The sequence below is a fragment of the Nelumbo nucifera genome, chromosome 1, assembly GCF_055504915.1.
Source record: "Nelumbo nucifera cultivar China Antique chromosome 1, China Antique-T2T, whole genome shotgun sequence".
In the NCBI taxonomy this organism is placed as follows: Eukaryota; Viridiplantae; Streptophyta; class Magnoliopsida; order Proteales; family Nelumbonaceae; genus Nelumbo; species Nelumbo nucifera.
The window spans coordinates 109725084-109746254 of NC_142649.1; the positions used below are offsets into that span (position 1 = coordinate 109725084).

Below are 21171 nucleotides of genomic sequence, written 5' to 3' on the forward strand. Positions count from 1 at the left end.
GTTGGTCTGGGCGTACTGAAGAGGCCCTGGCGAGAAGGGTCTGGAACTGCCGCTGATACTCTGCTACGGTCCCGGTCTGCTTGAGGTTAATGAGTTCCCCCAAGGGGTTGCTTGTTAATGGGTGTCCGAACCGAAGGAGGCAGTACGACTTGAACTGATCCCAACTAAGACCTGGTTCCTCCTGCTCCACTCGGTAGAACCAGAGCTGCGCTTCTTCGATCAGGTGGAGCGCGGCCAGGGTGACCTTGTCCTTCTCCTCCATGCGTTGATTACGGAAGAATTGCTCACAACGGTACAGCCATCCCAGTGAGTCACTGCTGCCGCTATACGAGGGAAACTCCAGACGACTGTATTTGGGTATGACCGCTGCTGCTGGGATGGCGTTCTGTCGTTCACTGGAGTCCTCGGCCCAATCTGGACGGCGGCTGTTATTGGTGGCTGCCTCTTCAGGACTCCTTTCTTTGGTGGAGAAGTATAACTCCAGTAGGCACCGAAGCTCCCTGACATCCTCTTTGACTTCTCTTACTTCCGCATGATTTTCAACGAGTCGGTGTTCTAGTTCGTGAACCCTGGATGATAGCTGCTCCATGTTGCTCATGACGCTAGGCTCTGATACCATAATGTTATGGGCCCGGGCGTAGGATCTCGTCACGGGTCGGTCCACGGGGGGAACCTCTTGCTTTCCCTTGCGCCTTCCCTTGCGTGTAGACCCTATTGTGGGAAACCGAATGGGTGATTTGTCCAAGAGACCACCCGAACTCTCCTCACTCTTCTCTAGATTGGAAAACTGAATACCTTTATTTCAATTTGTAGCTCCTTAAATAGGAGATTATAGAAGGAAATTCCTTGTTGGATTCGGCTAGGCTAGGGTAATCCAACTTAAACTCAAACTCCTAATTACCTACTCCTAATGGTAACACAACTCTTACTTAAGATAAGATAAGGATAAGGATAAGGGATGAGGAATGGTGTAGCTGGCGGTGAGTTGGCAAGTAGAACTGATGTGGTAAGATAAGTGCGGATCCACCTTGATGAGCTGTCATGTGGGCCCCGCCCTACTGCTGCTACCGGCCGGTGCGCGCGTCTCGCAGTGCTGCCGTCGTGCGGTGCGTGCTGCTGCCGTGCGGTGCCTGCTGCGCGCTGTCAGGCGGTGCGTGCTGCTGTGCTGCCTGCTATGCGTGTCGCTGCCTATGACTGCGCCTACTGCTTTTGTGTCTGCAACATTTTACCCCAGAACCGTTTTTTTTTCAAAACCATTGATTTGGTCAGCAAACTGCTGATCCGAGTAGTCAAACCATTTGAACCATCAACGGTTTGGTCAATTTTTATTTTTTTTTTTAAATTTTTTTTGTCAGAATGGGCCATCAGTTCAGTTCGAACGGTCAAACCGTTCAACCCAAAAACCAGACCCCTAACTAGTTTGTTGTTCAGGTCGGTTTTAAAAACCTTGCCTACTTGCCAATCGTTACTTAGACTTGGCAAATTCCAAAGCCGATCAAGAACAATTGCCGAATATTCCAAGCAATGGCACTGCTACAAGTGTTAGGGTTTACGTTCTTTTGCTCTGAAAAAAGAATGGTAAATTGTGAGTGAGACGTTACTCGATTGAGGGCAAATATGATATTTTATGATATATTTAAATGATGCCCTAGGGATAATTTTGTAAATGTATACGCTTTCCATCTAGGTTAGTGATGAAAGGGAGTTTTTTTTGTCAATTTTCTCAAAAGTTCAAGGGAGGTATTTGTTACATTGAAAGTATAGGATATGTATTTATGATTGTGAGAAACTTTAGGGGAGGTTTTTGTATTTTACCCTTTTATAAATTTGATATTTTTTACATCATTACAGGAAAAACAATCAAAGCCAGCGGTCATAGGGCCGCCACCGCCAGCTTAGGCCTTTCGACTGCCGCCTTAGATCTAAGGCGGTGGTCAAGCGTCCGCCCCCTTATCAGCTTCTGCCCTAGATTAGGACCGCCGGCTTAGATGCAAAAGACCGCTACCTTAGATGGCCGGTCGAAGATGAGTTAAATTGCTCTGAAGCGGCGGTCACGTTGAGCCACCGACTTAGCATTAATCAAGCAACAGTCTAGACCGCCAGCTTAGATACCAAAAGACCGCCACTTTAGATTTCTGTCAAACTCTCGTGTCCTTAGGTGGCGGTCTGAACCGCCGGCTTAGGTGTTAAAAGACTGCCGCCTTAGGTGTTGTTTGTGGCTAAACCGACGGTTGCATGACCGCCGGCTTAGATTTATTTTTTTTTCATTTTTACTTATACCATGTTAGTTCTAAAATCTTTTTGGTCACATTGATAGCTGAGCCGGCAGACATGACCGCCGGCATATACCTTTTTTTTTTAATTCATATACCCACTTAATTGTTGCATTTTTTGTGGTACCTGAATTGTTTATTGATTTAGCATTTTCATACCTGTTTAGTACAACAAAACCATTTGATAAAAATCAATTAAAATGAAATCTATTAATTCAAAGATTATATATTAAAATATCCAAAAGACATTGTTCAAATACAATATCCAATTGACATATAAATAGTACAAGAACTTAAAAAATCTATCAAGTTCTCTAATAATGCAGCACATCTTCCAACTATAAAGATAGGAACATCCATAAGGGCATAACTATCTACCCAGGAAGACCGTCGGTTTAGGCAAAATATTCTATAGCATCAATAGTGGTTCAAAGTAAAAATTTTATTGAAGGAGAAACATAGTACAACATGTTCCTGGTAAAGGAAACAATCTACGCAGGAAGACTGAGAGCTAAGCAACTGAGAAAGATTCTGCTCCTTAAACTCTTTGACTACAAAGACCCGAGAGATCAATCCACTCACAGTACAACAAATTAACTCATCTACACTTTTTTCTTTGTTATAGAAGATTCAATTATTTCTTTCCACCCAAATAGTTCCGAGGACAGCTGCAGGAATGGTCTTCAGCTGGCAAGACAAAGCGGTCAAACAACAATTTGTCTCTACCCATGACAATGTTCTCGTGAAAGCTTCAAAGCACATGGAGCTTCATTTATGGTTAGCACAGACACCCCTATGAAAATATGCAAAAATTCTATCAAGGAAAAAGAGGAACTATGGCAAAAATATGGCCTAATCCCCTTGACAAAGCCAATTCTACAAAACAATATGAGCACATAGTGTGCAGAAGCTGGGGACCTTCAGTCTTAGATAACAGGATGAGAACTTCATAATGCATTCTGATATGATTACAGACATTGCTGGCAACCTGTCATTCCTGCAAACTTAAAACTATTTTATTCAGACATGGCTGAGATTATGGTCAACAACCCCCCAAAAAAATTCAAATTTTCCCTTTCTTTAGATAATGAAGGCAGTCTAGAGGTTCAATATATTTAGAGGCATTGGTCATACATTCTTTGAAAAGTTCTTCATAGTTTCCACAAGTAAGTTTCTTTTGTGCATTGAATAAAACCGATGATAGATAGAAAAACCTCCCACATAAAAACTGAAATGCTCACAACATATATGGTAGCTACTAGTCCTTTGGAGAATATGATGTACAACTAAATGAAGAAATAAGAACACAATACTAATAAACAGTACTGGCTATCTTTTTTTTTTTTTTTTTTTTACCTTAAGGGCACCAAAAACACGGTTTCCAGTGGTTGTTCTAACAAAGCCAACGAGTGCGGAAAGGCCTCCTGCTCTCTGTGGATTCTACAGAGTAATCCTCCCCAGTTGCCTAACAGAAAGAAGGTGAGATCACAGTATATTGCTTCAATGAAAAGAGATGGAAAGGAAGAGTACAAATTATTTTAAATACCTCCACATTGCCTTGATATTCATCTTCCATTTCAAGCATCTTCAGTACTCGGCGAGCCAAGAGAAGTCCAGTACAGTAGGCTGGGGATCATGTTAATTATTAGAATACCAACATCATACTAAAGTTAAATAAAGAAATTAAAGGGGGAAATACTTTCAATCGCAAAGAACCTCATACCTGTTGCATAGTTAGTCAGACCTACTTCAAGACCATAGCGCGGCAACTCATGAGAATATGCTGCTGCAAGGACCATATCACCAGCAATACTTGCAGATATTACTTGTGCAGTAAAATCTTTGTTAGTCTAGTAGCAGCTTTAAGATTGAAAACATAGATAACAAGATACCATGTTTACCATAGACCCACATAAACTTGACGCCAAAACGGAAAAAAAAAACACACTTGCTAATTTGGTGATCCATATAAAAAGCCCACATTCTTAACAACCCCAAGTCTCTACAGACACACCTTCTACATGGCATACAAGCTCATCACTTATCAACAACAAATAACCTACCATAAATCCCATATCTCAATGAGATCAAAACCAACTAAGGTGGTAAAGCTTCTCAATTGCCATTGCCATGTGAAATTTTCAGAGATAAAATCTCAATGTTAGTTGGCAAATTAATTTATCAAAAAAAGTGTTAGTTTGCAAATTAAATTGGAAAGTTGAGATTCCTCATTTTTCTGGAAAATTGATGAACCGTACAAGGAAAGTACATCACTCCAAAAGGGAAGAATACATCACACCATCCAGCTTCTTGATTAGGCATTTCATCATAACAGTTGATGTAACGCAATCCGGATGCTCCCTGTAGGAGATGATTTGGCTACCAGCAACGATGGGCTCGATGGACCTGCAAGAATAGAACCAAAGAACCCGGGGTGGCTTACCCGGCGAGGTCACTCTGATGCTTAAGTTAACACTTAGTTGTGAGCTGAAAATGATATTGGATTGTGAGAGAGCTAGAGAGCAGAGATCACCAATCCTTTTTTCTTCTTTTTTGCCCCTGGGGGGTGAAGTCTTGATATACTAGAGTTCACGCTGGTTTGGTGGAGTAGTTCCTGGATCCCCGCTGTGATGGGATCTGTTTCCGTGTTAGTTGGGGATAATGCCACCAATCGGTAAGGTTGCCCATTCCCGCCTGAATCGGGGAGTGGGTGAGCTAATACAAACCGTTACAAGGCATGATCCCGTAAGACGCGGGGTACAATGGTGAGATCCTTGAAATTACCATGCGGTGGTCAGTCTGACTAGGAGGCGAGCTGCCTGTGAAGTGTCGAGCTACTTGGTGGTGAGCTGCCTATGAAGTGCCGGGCTGCTTGGTGGCGAGCTGCCTGTAAGTGTCGGGCTGCTTGGTGGCGAGCTGTCTAGGAAGTGCCGGGCTGCTTGGTGGCGAGCTGCCTAGTGGCGAGTTGTCTGGGAAGTGATGAGCTGCTTGGTGGCGAGCTGCCTGTGAAGTGTCGGGCTGCACCTAGTTGTCATGAGGTGTCATGTGTCACAATATCATTGGAGGGCCAAATCCGCCCTCATCATTTGCCCCCCACTTCCGAGCTGAAAGTAACTTGGCGAAGGGAGTAGATTGCTCCTTTTGGCATGAAATGACTAATTGGATGAGCTCGTAAGAGTCAATTCAATTCCTTAGGCTCTGGGAGCGACTCGCAGTCCACTCTCCTTACCCTTGATTTTGCCCATGCCGAAGAGGCGACTGGGTCTTATGTGGTGCCGAAGTCTTTGCCAGTTCAGCACTTTAGCCCTTAGGCTCTGGGAGCGGCTCGTAGTCCACTTTCCTTGATCTTTGATTTTGCCCATGCCGAAGAGGCGACTGGGTCTTATGTGGTGCCGAAGTCTTTGCCAGTTCGGTACTTTAGCCCTTAGTCTCTGGGAGCGACTCGTAGTCCACTCTCCTAGATCTTTGATTTTGCCCATGCCGAAGAGGCGACTGGGTCTTATGTGGTGCCGAAGTTTTTGCCAGTTCGACACTTTAGCCCTTAGGCTCTAGGAGCGACTCGTAGTCCACTCTCCTTGATTTTTGATTTTGCCCATGCTGAAGAGGCGACTAGGTCTTAGGTGGTGAGGAAGTCTTTTATCAGTTCGCCAGTTCGTGCCTGGGCCAGGCCGCCAAACCGCGCGCAGGTGCCAAGCTGCCAGGACACCAGGCCGCGCGCAGGTTGCCAGGTCGCGTCAAGCTGCGCCAGGCCATCGGGTGGGCGCCTTAGAGCTATGATTGTGCTGCATCAGCCTCATGATTCCGGTCACCCACTCCTACAAGAAGCTACTAGGAGCTCGACCAACGCGGGCAGTACTACTGACTTTAGGTCGCTAGCTCGCACGGGAGCCTTGGAAGGCTCGACCAGCAAGGGCGTCCATGCAGTCTGTTGGCCGTCAACTCCCGCGGAAGCCACGAAGAGCTCATCTTTGTAGAGGGGACCTTGCGAAGAGGACTGATGAGGTTTTATCCGAGTAGAAATAAAGTTGGTAGAGCTGCTTAGTCTGTTAGCTATCAACTTCCTGCAATGTCTTTGAGTTCATAAAAAATGAAAACTAGAAAGCGAGAGCTTTACTTTCTAAAAAGTGAGAACTTAGCTTTCTAGAAGAAGAGGACTTAGCCCTTCAGAGGACGGGAACTTAGCTTTCTGGAAGAAGAGGATTTAGCCCTTCAGAGGATGAGAACTTAGTTTTTTGTAGTGTTTCCCACAGGCGGTGCCAAATGATGTTTCGCAATCCGGCTGCTCCCTGTAGGAGATGATCTGGCTACCAGCAACGACAGGCTCGATGGACCTGCAAGAATAGAATCAGAGAACCCGGGGTGGCTTACCCGGCGAGGTCACTCCGATGCTTAAGTTAGCACTTAGTTGTGAGCTGAAAATGATATTGGATTGTGAGAGAGCTAGAGAGTAGAGATCACCCATCCTTTTTTCTTCTTTTTCGTCCCTAGGGGGTGAAGTCTTGATATACTAGAGTCCTTGCTGGTTTGGTGGAGTAGTTCCTGGATCCCCGCTGTGATGGGATCTGTTTCCGTGTTAGTTGGGGATAACGCCACCAATCGGTGAGGTTGCCCATTCCTGCCTGAATTGGGGAGTGGGTGAGCTAATACTAGCCGTTACAAGGCATGATCCCGTAAGACGCGGGGTACGATGGTGAGATCCTTGAAATTACCATGCGGTGGTCGGTCTAACTAGGAGGCGAGCTGGTTGTGAAGTGTCGGGCTGCTTGGTGGCGAGCTACCTGTGAAGTGCAGGGCTGCTTGGTGGCGAGCTGTCTGGGAAGTGCGCTGGCTGCTTGGTGGTGAATTGCCTAGTGGCGAGCTGCCTATGAAGTACCGGGCTGCTTGGTGGCGAGTTGTCTGGGAAGTGCCAGACTGCTTGGTGGCGAGTTGCCTATGAAGTGCCGGGCTGCTTGGTGGCGAGCAGCCCAGTGCACCTAATTGTCATGAGGTGCCATGTGTCACAATATCATTGGAGGGCCAAATCCGCCCTCATCAACAGTCATTCTTGACTTAAGAACCAAAAAGATCTAAAAAATGTGACTTAAGCATAATAAAAAAAAAGAACTTTAAGGATACAAATCTTACTACAAATCGATATTTTGGTGTGTTATACTTGTTCTTGTCCTGGTTGATAAGGCAAATCCTCACCCTCCTTTGCATCACCTTGGTTCTGAGTTTGGGTTTGGATTCTTAGTCAGAGATGGTGTCGGTGCTCATTTTCACCAAGCAAGCACATGCTCTATCTTGGTTTTACGGTTCTCTTTTGCATCACCTTGGTTCTCAGTTAGGGTTTGGGTTCTCAGTCAGAGATGGTGTCGGTGCTCATTTTCACCAAGCAAGCCACATGCTCTATCTTTCACCATCATCGGTTTCCCGTTTTCTCACTTTCATTTGTTGCATACCATCTCCCCACTGGAAGCTCTAGGGTTTTGAAGTGGTTTCTACTCGATCCCTGCTACTGCTGCTCACTGCTTGGTGAGTTGGTGTCCATCTTGCTATACTCTCTCTCTCTCTCTCTGATGGGGGTTTTACGGTTCTCCTCTGCATCACCTTGGTTCTCAGTTAGGGTTTGGATTCTTAGTCAGAGATGGTGTCAGTGCTCATTTTCACCAAGCAAGCCACATGCTCTATCTTTCACCATCATCAGTTTCCTGTTTCTCACTTTCATTTGTTGCATACCATCTCCCTACTGGAAGCAAAGGGTTTGCTGAGTTGAATAAGTGCGCACATTAAGAGGAAGGAGGGCATAGGTTAAGGCACAACTCTCCTTGCCACAGATACTGATCGAAGAGAAGAAGACAAGAAGAATGATGGTTTGGGATCTGAAGGGTTTCTCATCGAACAGAAAGCAGAGAGCGTGCGGGAGAAGTATTTTTGGCTTCCCTGTGTCCTTGTGTTAGACTGGTTTATGGTAGATTATACCGGTTCAAATCCGGTTTATTTGTAAAAATGTCGTGTCTATTCTCTTAGACCGCCGCGCCACTTCTTCAATTCAATTGAGGCAACAGTCTTAGAAAGACCTTCACCTTAGATATTAGTATAGTGGCGGTCAAGAGGACCGCCAACTTAGGCCATTTTTCTTGTAATGCATTTTTATTTTATTTATATTAATTTTTTACTATTTTGCCTTTTTATATTATTTTAATATTTATAAATCTGTTTATTATGCTTTATATCCATTTTGTATTATTTTATGGTCTCTTTTATATTATTTTAGTTTTTTATTACTGTCATTGTTTTATGTTTTACTTTTTTATTATAATTATAATAAAATTTCACCACTTTATTTAGTTTGCACTATTTATTTTATATTATTTTTACTATTTATGATTTTGATGATAATTTTTACTATTATATTAATAAAATTTTACTATTTTTTCTTCTTCACATTATTTTATTATTTATCAATCTATTTTACATTATTTTTTACTACTTTATATTAGTTCTATGTTATTAATGATCTTTTTTATATATTTAATTGTTATTACCATTATTATTTTATTTTAATATTTTTATTATATTTATAATAAGTTTTAATATTTAATATTTAATATTTATTGATATTATTTATTAATTATTATCATATTTTATATTTTGTATTATTTTTATAATATTTTTTATAATATCCTATTACTTCAATCATTGTTATTTACTTTTATTTAAATAATGACTTTGAGGGGCAAATTTGTAAAACATAAACTTATTAGATGTGATAACATGCAAATTAATGACCAACCCCTCTATATTCAGATATAAAAGCAAATTTTCCACCGAATGATTTTAGAGATTTTTTGAAAGTTTTTTATTTTTTATTTTTTTTTTTTATTTTCAGACTTCAACCTTAGATTTATTGAACGCCACCTACGCTACAAGAGAGAAAAAAATTGTCTTAGCTGATCAGTATGCCTTGATTTTGTTAATAAATTAATTCCCTTCTTAAACCCAAAAATAAAAAAAGAAGAAGAAAAAGTAGGAAACTTCTGTGTTTTGCTCTTTCTACCAAAAACGCAACCTAGTAGAGAGATTTTTTTGGGTTTATCTGTTCAGTCCACCCCTAAAAATCTTAATTCCACAATACAGGTGAAATGAATTAATGCCAAATTCATAAATAGGATATGGGTTATAGGTGGCTACTAATAGACTAAGAGGAGACTGTAATTTCAGATTTCTGAGTTTGAATGCGGTTTACTTATCGGTTCTTTTTTGGGGTGGGGGTTGAAAACCTATTCATTCTTGTGAGATTCTGAGTTGCAGACTTGGTCGCAAAGAAGGCTCAACTAAAAAAACAAGAAGGCTCAACTAAACTCTTTTTCTCTCTTATGTAATTGGCCTCTTTGGCTCGTAAAATGCTTCGGTTTCTGATGTAACCTTTTGACTTTCTTCCTCCTTGAAGACGTTCCGTTCTAATATATTTATATTTTGTTGAGAAGGGTTAGTTAGAATTGGATCAATGCCTCCTTTTCGAGTTCGGATCAGCTTATCAATACACGGTGTTAATAACGTCCCAACCAGCCATTGCAGTCGTACATCGAAAACAAACAAAACTGCAGTGACATGTTGGGACAGAATTGGTAGCAGATCCCTGGTCAATGGGACACATCTCAGCATTGAAGCCCACATCAGCATTTAATTATTTATTCACGAATCACGATAAAGATTCCAATCCAATAATTTTTTCATACAACTGTCGAATCCCGAGTCGAAGGGAAAAGATTTCAAAATAGCGGTTTCTCCAGGAGGATCTACGGTGGCCCGTTTTCACGTTGGCGGCACGCGGCAGGGCTTAGGTGCATCGCATCACCTGTAATAATCGTGGGCTCTTCGTTTCGTGTGACGAAGACGAACCACGAACCGAATCGAATCGATTCCAACATAATAACATATCAAAATCCCATCTGATCATCTGATGGGCTAATCGAAACTCGAAAGAGGCTTTCGATCAATTTGTTTATATTCCTCACTGTAATAAGCTCAGACGGTTTTTTTTTTGGTAGTAAAGCTCAGACGTTTATGATTTGTATTTATATTTACCTTTTCTATTCTTTCTTCTTTTCTTCTTCTTCTTCGTCGTCGTAATCTTATGGATTCTACGAATTTTCAGGGAAAAATTATTCTCAAATTGTTATGTCAGCATTTCTGTTTCTTAAGTCAACTGGGTATCTCTTTCCTATCTTTCTAAGAATTCGATGGAGATTCGAGTTGTCTACAGTTGGAACCAATATATGAATTAAGGTGGGTTAGTTCTTATGGCAAGATATTTCGTTTTAGTAATTCCTTACCATTTTTTAACATTTGATGGATTGAGTTGCATTGTTTCAGATAAAATTTTTATGTTCTTTTTGGTTTAGTATGCCCTATACTGTTTCCTTCTTTTTAATTCCTTTGGATTTTTTATGGATTTGTGTGTCCAGGTTTCGAGGAAGTTGTGCCGATTTGTTTTGTTGTTCAAAACCAGACGATGACCAGAAAAGCCAGTAAATGTGCTATATGCGAAAACTCCAATCTCGCGTCTATATGTGCTGTCTGCGTCAACTATAGGTAAGATTTCTCAACTCGTTTATTTTATATTTTTGAACGATTTAAACTATCGGGTTTATTAACTTAGAAGCTGAATTTAAAGGATAAGAATTTTGCCTGTGTTTTCATTGTTAGATACCCACTTAGCAACTGTTCATTGAACTATGGTTTTCCATGGCAACTTAATGTTGAATAAGATTTTTTTTTTTTTTAAATTCACGTATTAAATAAGATTTTGAACTTTACAGCTGTGTAATTGCTTGTAATTGTTATTGTAATTACACAAAAGAGAAGCAGATGAAATTAGGAATAAAAAAAACTTACTAGATAATGCCTTTATGATTTTGCATTTTCTCAAGTACTAACCAGATTCTTAATTACTTAATTTCTACTAATGCTTTGTTGTTATCTTCTCTTATACATAATAATGTTTGTTCCATTGTGCTATTGGCAATATCTCTTTGTCAGCAACAATTGATTATGTTGTATTTTTCTCCTTTTTGCAGATTAAATGAGTATAACACAACATTAAAATCATTGAAGAGTGTCCAGGATTCCCTATATTCAAGATTGAGTGCAAAGCTTGTGGCGAAGGTTAGCCCTATATTTAACTACAGATATTATTGCTCATTTATCCTCCTTGTGACTTAGCATCATAATTGCTGTCTTGTTTCCCCAGTTTTGGACTTTATATTGATGGAACCATGTTTCATGATTTCAATATCAATGGACATCTTGTCATGAAGAGTTGGGAGAAATTTTGGAGATAATTTGCTAATTTCACTAAGATATTTGGAAAATCTAAAAGATAGGAAAGTTTCCTAGAAACATAGAATTAGTTAATAAACCTTCGAGAGATCATTAGAAGAATTACAATTGTACATTTAAGGTTCAAAACCATAGCAAAGAACTATATAAATCAAATAGGAAAAATTAAGAGACTGTAATAGGTATGTTTCTCTTTGTCTCCCTTTTGGTCTTTAGCCATCTTCTCTTACTTATATATGACAATTATTTTCCGTTTTTTTGATCGGCAAGGAAGGATTAATTTTATTAATATATGAGAAAACAAGTTACAGAATCACAATAAATCACAAGTTATCAATCAAGCCCAAAAAAGAGACTACAATAACACCCAAAACAACTGCTGCCTATAACCCCCCTGCTTGGCGAATGAATCAGCTATCCCATTTGTAATCCTTCTAATCCAAGTAAAAGTGGCATTGAGTTCCCTTGTCAGACTTTCTATTTCCCTCAAGGTATGTCTATAAAATGCAAATCCAAGGAACATTACCCTTGTGCTAGTCCAAGAGATGACCAGTTTTGAATCCCCTTCGACCTCCAAGTTGTTTAGGTTTGCTTGCTTAGCAAGTTTTAGACCTTGTATCAACACTAAAAGCTCAGCCTTTAGAGAATCTCCTACCCCTAAAGGTCCTGAATACATTGCCATCACTTTGCTTTAGGAATCTCTAAAAACACCACCAATGCCTGCCAGTCTCAGGTTTCCTAAAGATCTGCCATCAAAGTTCAGCTTGATTTTATTGCTATTTGGGGACTTCCATTCCATCACCTTTTCTTCTTTTTCTTTAGAAGAGTGTGCCACTTCATTCCACGCACTTATTATGTTAGTCATTGAAAAGTTTGGAAGAGCTCTAGTGTTTTTATCCATTGTGCAATTTTTATCTTTACAGTTTACACGATTTCTTCTTATGACATGTGCTTCTCATTGAAGATCCTTGCGTTTCTTTCCTCCCAAACAGTCAACACCACTGTTGCGGTAACCGTTTTCCACATAAATATTCCTCTTTTCGTTGGTTGCCTTACGAAATTTGAGTTGAAGAGACCCACTACATCTCAAGGAGTAATCCACCTGCAACCAAAGAGAGAGCAAAAAGACCCCTAGACAAAGACCACAACTACACAACAAGATAATAAAGGAGTAAATGAGGTAGGATTCACCACTTGCAAAACAAAGAAAGCACACATGAGGGGAGAGGCATTTATTTGGCTTCTCTTTTGAAGCATGGTATAGGTGTTCACCACTTCACCTAAAGGAAACAAAATGTGAGATGGGTTGAAATTTGTAGTTAGACATTGAATAAAGGTCAGTGTAAAGAGAATTGAAAGGAGTTTTGGCCAACCAAAGGTCTTCACAAAAGAGTACCCTTGGTCCACATCCCACATCAAACCTGGTTAGATTGATAAAGGTTGGATATACCTCTTGTATTGTTTTCCAAGGAGAGCTCGATGTTGAGGAATTGGCCACCTTTGCATCCCAACTGATGGTGCGCGATCTGGATGCTCCTAGTTGTAGGGCAGCTCGGACGCCTGTTGCCAAGTAGGTCGCTCAAATTGCAAAGAAATGGAGGTATCAGAGAGCTCAGAGTGGCTAACCCGACGAGGTTGCTCCGATGCTTAAGTCAGTAATAGTATATGCGAGCTGAGAGTTTGAGAAAAGGAGAGCTAGAATGCACTAAACCGCACATGCCTTTTCGTGTCTGTAGAGAACACTGATGTGGGCCCCACAGCTGTGGTCCCACTCTGTCCGTAGGGTAGAATGTATCTAATCGTAGCTGATGGTCAATCTGTTATTTTGTTATTCTAGTTGTTATTTACTTTTCAATTTTATATTGTTGTGTTATGATGTAAACACCAAGGGCAGATGTGTCCTTTCATGTAACTAGCATAACATATAAATATTAAATTGAAGTGGCGGCGGCAGAACATTGAGATTCTGTCCTTCCTTTCAAAGCCTGTGTTCTACTGCTCTCTCACTACTCTTTCTCCTCTTTCTTCTTCACTTTCTCTTCTTTTCGAACCTGAAGTTTCTTAGTGATCAAGACTGATAGCAGTCTTGAACATCTACATGGTATCAGAGCCAAGTTAGGGTTTCTCATGTGAGTCTAATACCAGCCGACCACATGAGAATCTCCTAGGACTGGAAGCTGAAAAGGAGGAGTTCGCAGACTGATTCTTGGAGATCGCCAGAAGTGCTAGCAGCTGTTGGAAGCTTGTTAGGGTTGCAGAGTGTTGGTGGTCAAGAAGGATCAGAGAAGACGGGTTCGGGTAACCTTAGAAGGCAGCGAACAATTTTTCCTTGTAAGTTATTTATTTTCTAAGAGAAGTTCTATCAGAGAAGATAGGTTGGACTTATCTGGAGAGGGAGGCCGGACCATTCTAGGGTTTTCTCTCTTTGATTCACTAGGGTTTTACAGCAAACCCCACTGTTGGGCCGAACTGTCTCAACTTTGTTTCTCTCTGCTCTAGGGTTTGAAAGTGATCTTGCAGCAAGCCCTAGTGTTAGATTGAACCTTGCGATCTACCTAGAGCTGTCCTCAAGTTTATTGTTAGCATTGAAGATTCTAGGGTTTCTTATTAACCCTACTGCAAGTCTATCTATACAGTACTGATTGGATTGTGCAACTGAATTGTTCACTTTAAGGACTGATTAAAACCCTAACTCTGCCAAGCATATCAGACCTACTTCTAAGCTGTTTTTCAGAGTCTTTTGGGGTTTTCGAACTCTCTTAAGGGGTTAGAGCTCTACGGACAGCTACTGTTGTGTTGGTTAGTTGGTTTCAGATCAGAGTTATCCCAGTTTTGTGCACATACACTGTGAATACAGATCAGGCCTATACTGTTTTTTGATTGTGATTGGTAGTCCAAGTGTTGTTTTGAGACATGACAGAAATGGAGTTTAAAAATCAGGCAGAAGGCAGCTTTGGGAACATCAGTTATGGTAGTGTTTCTGAGATGGGTGGTCATATTACAACCGTAAAGTTTAATGGATCAAACTATTTGGAATGGGCCCAATCAGCCGTGATGGCTATTGGGGGAAGAGGTAAATTAGGGTACCTCTTGGGAGATATGAAAGAACCTCCCAAGGGAGACCCGACATATACCAAGTGGATCCAAGAAAACTACTTGGTTATGACATGGCTATGTAATTCTATGCAGCCTCATATTAGCCGAAATTACTTTTGGGCAAAGACAACTAAGGAGATATGGGATGTTATGAAAGAAACTTATTCCCAACCCCTTAATGTTGCCAGAGCATATGAATTGAAATGTGAAGTGAAAAATCTTAAACAAGGAGAGAGACCGGTTTCAGTATATTTCTCTACCTTGCAGTCCCTGTGGCGTGAGATTGATCACTTAGAGACTCTTGAGTGGGAGAGTCCCAAAGATGCACAGATATATAGAAAGCAGGTTGAGACAAACCGGGTATTTGAGTTTCTGGCAGGCTTAAATTCAGAGTATGATATTGTGCGGCAACAGATTTTGACTAGAGACAGTGTGACTCTCTCAGGCATACTCATTCGTACACAGTGAAGAGACCAGAAGGAAAGTTATGATGCAACCTCAGCCCCCCACACCAGCCTTTGTAGCGGTCACACCCAAATCAGGGGGTGATTCAGAGAAGGACAGGAGGAAGGAAGACAAGAAGGATGTGGTATGTGAACATTGTAAGAAGCCCAAACATACAAAAGAAACATGTTGGAAACTGCACACTTGGTTCCTGCGAAGTTGAGAAGCAAGAAGGGCACTGTTCATGTGACCGTGAACACTGATTCAGCATCCTCATCTGGCACAAAAGGAACATCTTTAGAGACCTTAGTTGCAGTTCGGGCTGCCCTAATACAGTTAGAAAAGGAAGTTGAAAATTCAGCTCAGCCACCGCAGTCACCATCAGCCCCTGCCACATTTGCCTTCGCACATTCAGGTACTCGAGCTTCAGCCTACCATGCCTCAGCTCCAGGTACTACTAAACCTTGTTGGGTAATAGATTCAGGTGCATCCGATCACATGACTAGCTTGCCCTTCATTGTTTACCACTTACCATTTGTCTTCTGGTAGGGATAAAGTATCTATTGCTGATGGCTCCCTGGTTCCTATTTCTAGGAAGGGTGACATCAAGTTATCAGATACTATCTCCCTGTCATCTGTCTTGCATGTTCCTAAGCTTGATACTAACCTTCTTTCAGTCAGTAGTATTACCAAGCATATGAACTGCTCAGTAACCTTCTTCCCTGACCGATGTGTTTTTCAGGACTTGGAGACGAAGAAGGTGATTAGGACTGGCCATGAGACGAATGGGATTTATCTGCTCGGGGAGAGGTTCCGTCAGGAAGAGTCAGTGGAGAAGATGTCTTTTGTTTCTCAGAGTGTGAGTTCGGTTATGCTTTGGCATAACCGATTAGGTCATTTGTCCTTTTGGTCTCTAAAGAGTCTGTTTCCAGCTTTATTTGAGTCTATTGAGTTGTCTCAGTTGCAGTGTGAAAGTTGTGAGTTTGATTATCATTGTAGAAAGCCTTATTTATTGAGTAATAAAAGGAGTGATAATTTTTTTGATATTGTGCATACTGACGTTTGGGGGCCTTATCACATCCCTTCCATGGGTGGGTACAGATATTTCTTGTTATTTGTTGATGACCATACCCGTTTTTCTTGGGTTTATCTCATGCGCTCACGAGATGAGGTACTTGCCCTGACCCAAAACTTTCACCAAATGATCCTAACCCAATTTGATGCCAAGATCAAAGTTCTCAGATCTGATAACGCAAAGGAATACTTTGCTAAACCATTGACATCTTATCTTCTTCATCATGGGGTTATCCACCAGAGCTCTTGCCCTCATACACCTCAGTAGAATGGAGTTGCCGAAAGGAAGAATATGCACATCTTGGAAGTGGCTAGAAGTCTCATGTTTACTTCCAATGTTCCTATCCGCTTCTAGGGTGATGCTATCCTCACGGCGGTATATCTTATTAATCAGGTTCCTTCCCGAGTCCTTGATATGAGATCTCCTTTTTCCCTTCTACACCCACATGAGGACTTGTTTTCTATTCCCCTTAAAACATTCGGTTGTACCTGCTTTGTTCAGCTTCTCGGACCCCATCACTCCAAGTTCGAACCCAAAGCCTCCAAATGCATCTTCCTTGGTTATGCACAAACTCAAAAGGGTTATTGCTGCTATGATCCTGTCTTAGGGAGGAAGTTTGTCTCCATGGATGTCACCTTCTTTGAGGAGACACCCTATTATCTTCGAGTTTCTCCTCAGGGGGAGAGCAGTGAGAGTAGGGGTTTGAGTCCTTGTCTTCAGGGGGAGAACAGTGGGAGTGGGGTTGTTCCTTTACCTATTCCATTGGGTGATGAGAGCTGCAATGGTGAGGGCGGTCAGAGGGATCAGGAGTTGAGGGGGAGCTGCAATGGTGAGGGTGGTCAGAGGGATCAGGAGTTGAGGGTCTATCACAGGCGATGTAGGCAGGTTGACCCCGATCATCAGCAGTCCAGGCCAGCTTCAATCTCATTTGCAGCTCCAGGTCCAGGTATTACAGTTCCAGGGCCCACAGAGACTTCCTCTATTGTTGCCATTTCACCTCCTACAGATGACCTTGACCTTCCGATTGCAACCGTAAAGGGAAACGACATTGTACCACATCTACAACCCACTGTATTTCCCAATTTTTATCCTATGATCGCCTATCTCCTACCTACAGGTCCTACCTTAGTTCCATTTCCAATGTCCCTATTCCAAGAGCAGTTCAAGAAGCCCTATCCGTCCCGGAATGGAAAGATGCAATGCAGGTTGAGATGGATGCCCTGTTGAAAAATAACACCTGGGAGGTAGTTGATCTGCCCAAAGGAAAGAAACTAGTTGGATGCAAATGGGTATTTACTGTGAAGCATAATGCAGATGGATCCATTGAGAGGTATAAAGCTCGATTAGTTGCAAGAGGGTTTACACAGACTTATGGTATAGATTACTTGGAGACCTTTGCCCCGGTAGCCACGATGACCACTATTCGAGTCCTATTATCCCTTGCAGCAAGTCACACTTGGCCTTTATACCAAATGGACGTGAAAAATGCTTTTCTGAATGGAGATCTGCAGGAAGAGGTTTACATGCGTTTGCCTCCTGGATTCTATGATGCAGAAATAGGTAAGAAGGTCTGCCGGCTCAACAAGGCTTTGTATGGTTTGAAACAGTCACCTAGGGCTTGGTTCGATAGATTCAGACTAGCCCTTGTGAAGTTTGGTTATGTACAGGCCCAGTCAGATCATACTCTATTCATCAAGAGGGTGGAGTCCTCCTTGACACTACTGGCAGTATATGTTGATGATATTGTGGTCACAGGGAATGATAGCCATGAGATTGAGTCCCTTAAACAACTCCTTCATCAAGAATTTGAGGTGAAAGACCTTGGTGTACTCCGGTATTTTTTGGGTATTGAGGTTGCTAGATCCAAACAGGGGATCTTTATCTCTTAGAGGAAATATGTCTTAGACTTGTTGGCAGAAACTGGAAAGTTAGGTGTCAAGCCTGCAGATACACCAATTGAACAGAACCACAGGATTAGTGCAGAGAGTGGGGAGCTTCTTGAAGACAAAGTTATGTTCCAGCGATTGGTAGGAAAGCTCCTATATCTCTGCCTCACTCGGCCAGATATTACTTATGCTGTTAGTGTTGTCAGCCAGTACATGCATTCTCCTAGAACCACACATCTTCTTGCGGCAGAAAGAATTTTAGCCTACTTGAAGAGATGCCCGGGTAGGGGTATACTGTTCAAGAACAACAACCACATGAAGGTGGAGGTCTATACGGATGCCAATTGGGCTGGGAGTGTTGATGACAGAAGGTCTACCTCAGGATATTGTGCCCTTGTGGGAGGAAACCTTGTCTCCTGGAGAAGTAAGAAACAAAGTGTTGTCTCTCGGTCTAGTGCTGAAGCAGAATACAGGTCCATGGCCAACGGAGTGGCTGAAATCCTATGGCTAAGATCTCTACTTGAGGAGTTGGGTATTGAGTATGAGAAGCCCCTGATGCTGTATTGTGATAATCAAGCAGCCATTAATATAGCACATAATCCAGTGCAGCATGACAGAACCAAACACATTGAAGTTGACCGCCATTTTGTACAAGAGAGGGTCTCATCTCAAGAAGTATGCCTCCCTTACATCACATCCAGTATGCAACTAGCAGACATCCTCACTAAAGCCGTATCAAGAAAGAAGCTAGAAGCGGATCTATCCAAGTTGGGAATGATGAACATTTACTCCCAACTTGAGGGGGAGTGTAGAGAACACTGATGTGGGCCCCACAGCTGTGGTCCCACTCTGTCCGTAGGGTAGAATGTATCTAGTCATAGCTAATGGTCAATCTGTTATTCTGTTATTCTAGTTGTTATTTACTTTTCAGTTTTATATTGTTATGTGTTATGATGTAAACACCAAGGGCAGATGTGTCCTTTCATGTAACTAGCATAACATATAAATATTAAATTGAAGTGGCGGCGGCAGAACATTGAGATTCTGTGCTTCCTTTCAAAGCCTGTGTTCTACTGCTCTCTCACTACTCTTTCTCCTCTTCTTCACTTTCTCTTCTTTTCGAACCTGAAGTTTCTTAGTGATCAAGACTGATAGCAGTCTTGAACACCTACAGTGTCATTGGGGTTGGTTCCTTTATATAGGCTTTGTTTGGCGTGGGCTTCACGCACCGCATCCAAGATTTCCGGGAGGTCGCCTAACCGGTCCGAGATCCCCGGAGGTAACCGCCACGCACGTTGGCCATCCTCCAGAACACTCAGTACGTGGGCCAACTTCCGAGAAATTTGGGAGTGTTGGGATATGCATACCAAATTTGTCAGCGAGCACAACTCGCAAGTTGCCTCCTGGACCTCAGTTAGGTCAACAAGCCCTCGAGGGAGGTCGCTCCTCGCGTCGAGGTCACATCGGGCAGTGACGAGGACAGGTCGGCCCTAGACGAGGTGCTCCTAGCGGACCTAAGTTGTGGTTGAAGTCGCTAGGTTGGCAGTAAAGGCAGGTCGCCAGGTTGGGGCGAAGACGAACTATGATCTGGGACTCCAAATAATCGCCTAGGTCGCGTCTTGGTGTCGTCTAGCTGTTTCGATATGCCATGTGTCACAATGTCATTGGAGGGCCAAACCCGACCTCATCAATTGCCCCCCACTCCCGAGCTGAAAGTAGCTCAGCGAAGGGAGTAGATCGCTCCTTTTGGCCCAGAATGACTGATTCGATAAGCTTGTAGTCATAAGAATTGGTCCAATTTGGTTCTCAGGTCAGAAGAGTCCAAGTGTTTGCAGCCTTACGCAGGACCTCGCCGTCTTGATTATCGGGGCACGAGAGCGAATTCATCCGCTCGAGGAGAGGTGGAGCAGGTACCCCGAGGACATCTACCTTATAAGGGATGGAACCGTCAAGGGGTTCTGCAATCCGACCATTACCTCAAGAGCGAAGTTTATCATGCCATCATCAAGAGGGGGTTCTGTGTGACTGTTTTATCAGGTCGCTCCACCTAGGTAGACTTTGACGCAACGTCTGTTAGGAACTCGCCTAACTCAGGGCTCTTCGAGGGAGCCAACCTCCTGAATTCGTTGGAAGGAGAGAGAGAGAGAGAGAGAGATTACTGCCGAAAGAATTACTGTCTTATTTTTCTTTGTGCTTCACTACTTATACTGTTTACAATGTTTGACTTCTTTCTGTTACAGTTGTTGCAAGTGGACGATTAGTTGTGCTGACGTGGCCTCCTCTTGTAAAACTGATTAACTGCTTTCCGTTGGTCTGTTCCAGTAGTCTTTACAATCCCCCCTCCTTTAGAGTGACCTTGCCCTCAAGGTCTAATGTGGGAAAATTTGATTGCAGATCTAAGTAGGATTCCTAGGTTGCATCCTCTTTTGGGAGTTTAGACCAAATAACTAATGCTTCTGGTATGACTCTTCCACCCCGGCGCACCCATCTGAAATCAATGATGCGGGCTGGCTCAGTCTGCACTTGTCCTTCCTCTGAAAATGTGGGAATGGTCGCACTTGTAATGACTCCTGACTTCGGCCCTTTCTTCAGTAAAGAGATATGGAATACAAGGTGCAGTTTTGATGTTGCCGGAAGGTCCAGCTTGTAGGCCACTGACCCTATTCTCTCAAGGATTTTAAATGGTCCAAAATAGCATGGGCTGAGTTTGTTCCACTGTCGGCTTGCAACTGAAATCTGTCTGAAAGGTTGTAATTTGAGAAACACCCAATCACTGACTTCATATTGGACATTCTTGTGATGTTTATCGTAGGTGTGCATCATCCATTGTTGTGCTTGTAAGAGATGATGTCTCAGTTCCTTTAACACCTCATCTCGTTGTGTTAACTGTTCTTCTAAGGCCGCTACTGTGGTGGTCCCTTTTTCATAAGGAAGTAGAGGGGGAGGGTCCCGACCATATAGAGCTCTGGAGGGTGTCATCCCAGCGGCGCTATGGAAAGTGGTGTTGTACCACCATTCAGCCTAGTGGATCCACTTCACCCATTGTCTTGGTCGATCTCCCGTGAAGCATCTC

General features: G+C 42.4%; 2 protein-coding genes across 10 annotated transcripts in view; one reads left to right on the forward strand and one right to left on the reverse strand.

Moving 5' to 3' along the window:
• Window positions 1-3632: 3632 nt before the first annotated feature.
• On the reverse strand, window positions 3633-7912 carry LOC104605894 (large ribosomal subunit protein uL18y-like). The gene is made up of 4 exons (XM_088903338.1): window positions 7389-7912; window positions 3997-4123; window positions 3820-3899; window positions 3633-3738 (listed from the first exon to the last, which is right to left on the reverse strand). The coding sequence occupies exons 1-4, from the start codon at window positions 7470-7472 to the stop codon at window positions 3667-3669; spliced, it is 363 nt and encodes a 120-aa protein (XP_088759464.1). The 5' UTR covers window positions 7473-7912; the 3' UTR covers window positions 3633-3666.
• Window positions 7913-9971: 2059 nt separating this feature from the next.
• The window catches only part of LOC104605893 (uncharacterized), an 86761-nt gene continuing 75561 nt past the window's right edge, over window positions 9972-21171 (forward strand). For 4 of the 9 annotated variants that reach the window (XR_016078831.1, XM_010270837.3, XM_010270839.3 and 1 more), the window contains exons 1-3: window positions 10312-10544; window positions 10724-10850; window positions 11336-11423. Coding sequence is in view for 3 of the 9 variants with exons in the window: in XM_010270837.3 (XP_010269139.1) it covers window positions 10771-10850; window positions 11336-11423 (168 nt within the window). In the remaining 6 variants the exon portion in view is untranslated. Of the gene's footprint in view, window positions 10545-10723; window positions 10851-11335; window positions 11424-21171 lie in introns of all 9 variants that reach the window. The other 5 variants (XR_016078830.1, XR_016078828.1, XR_016078826.1 and 2 more) reach the window with 5 other exon arrangements.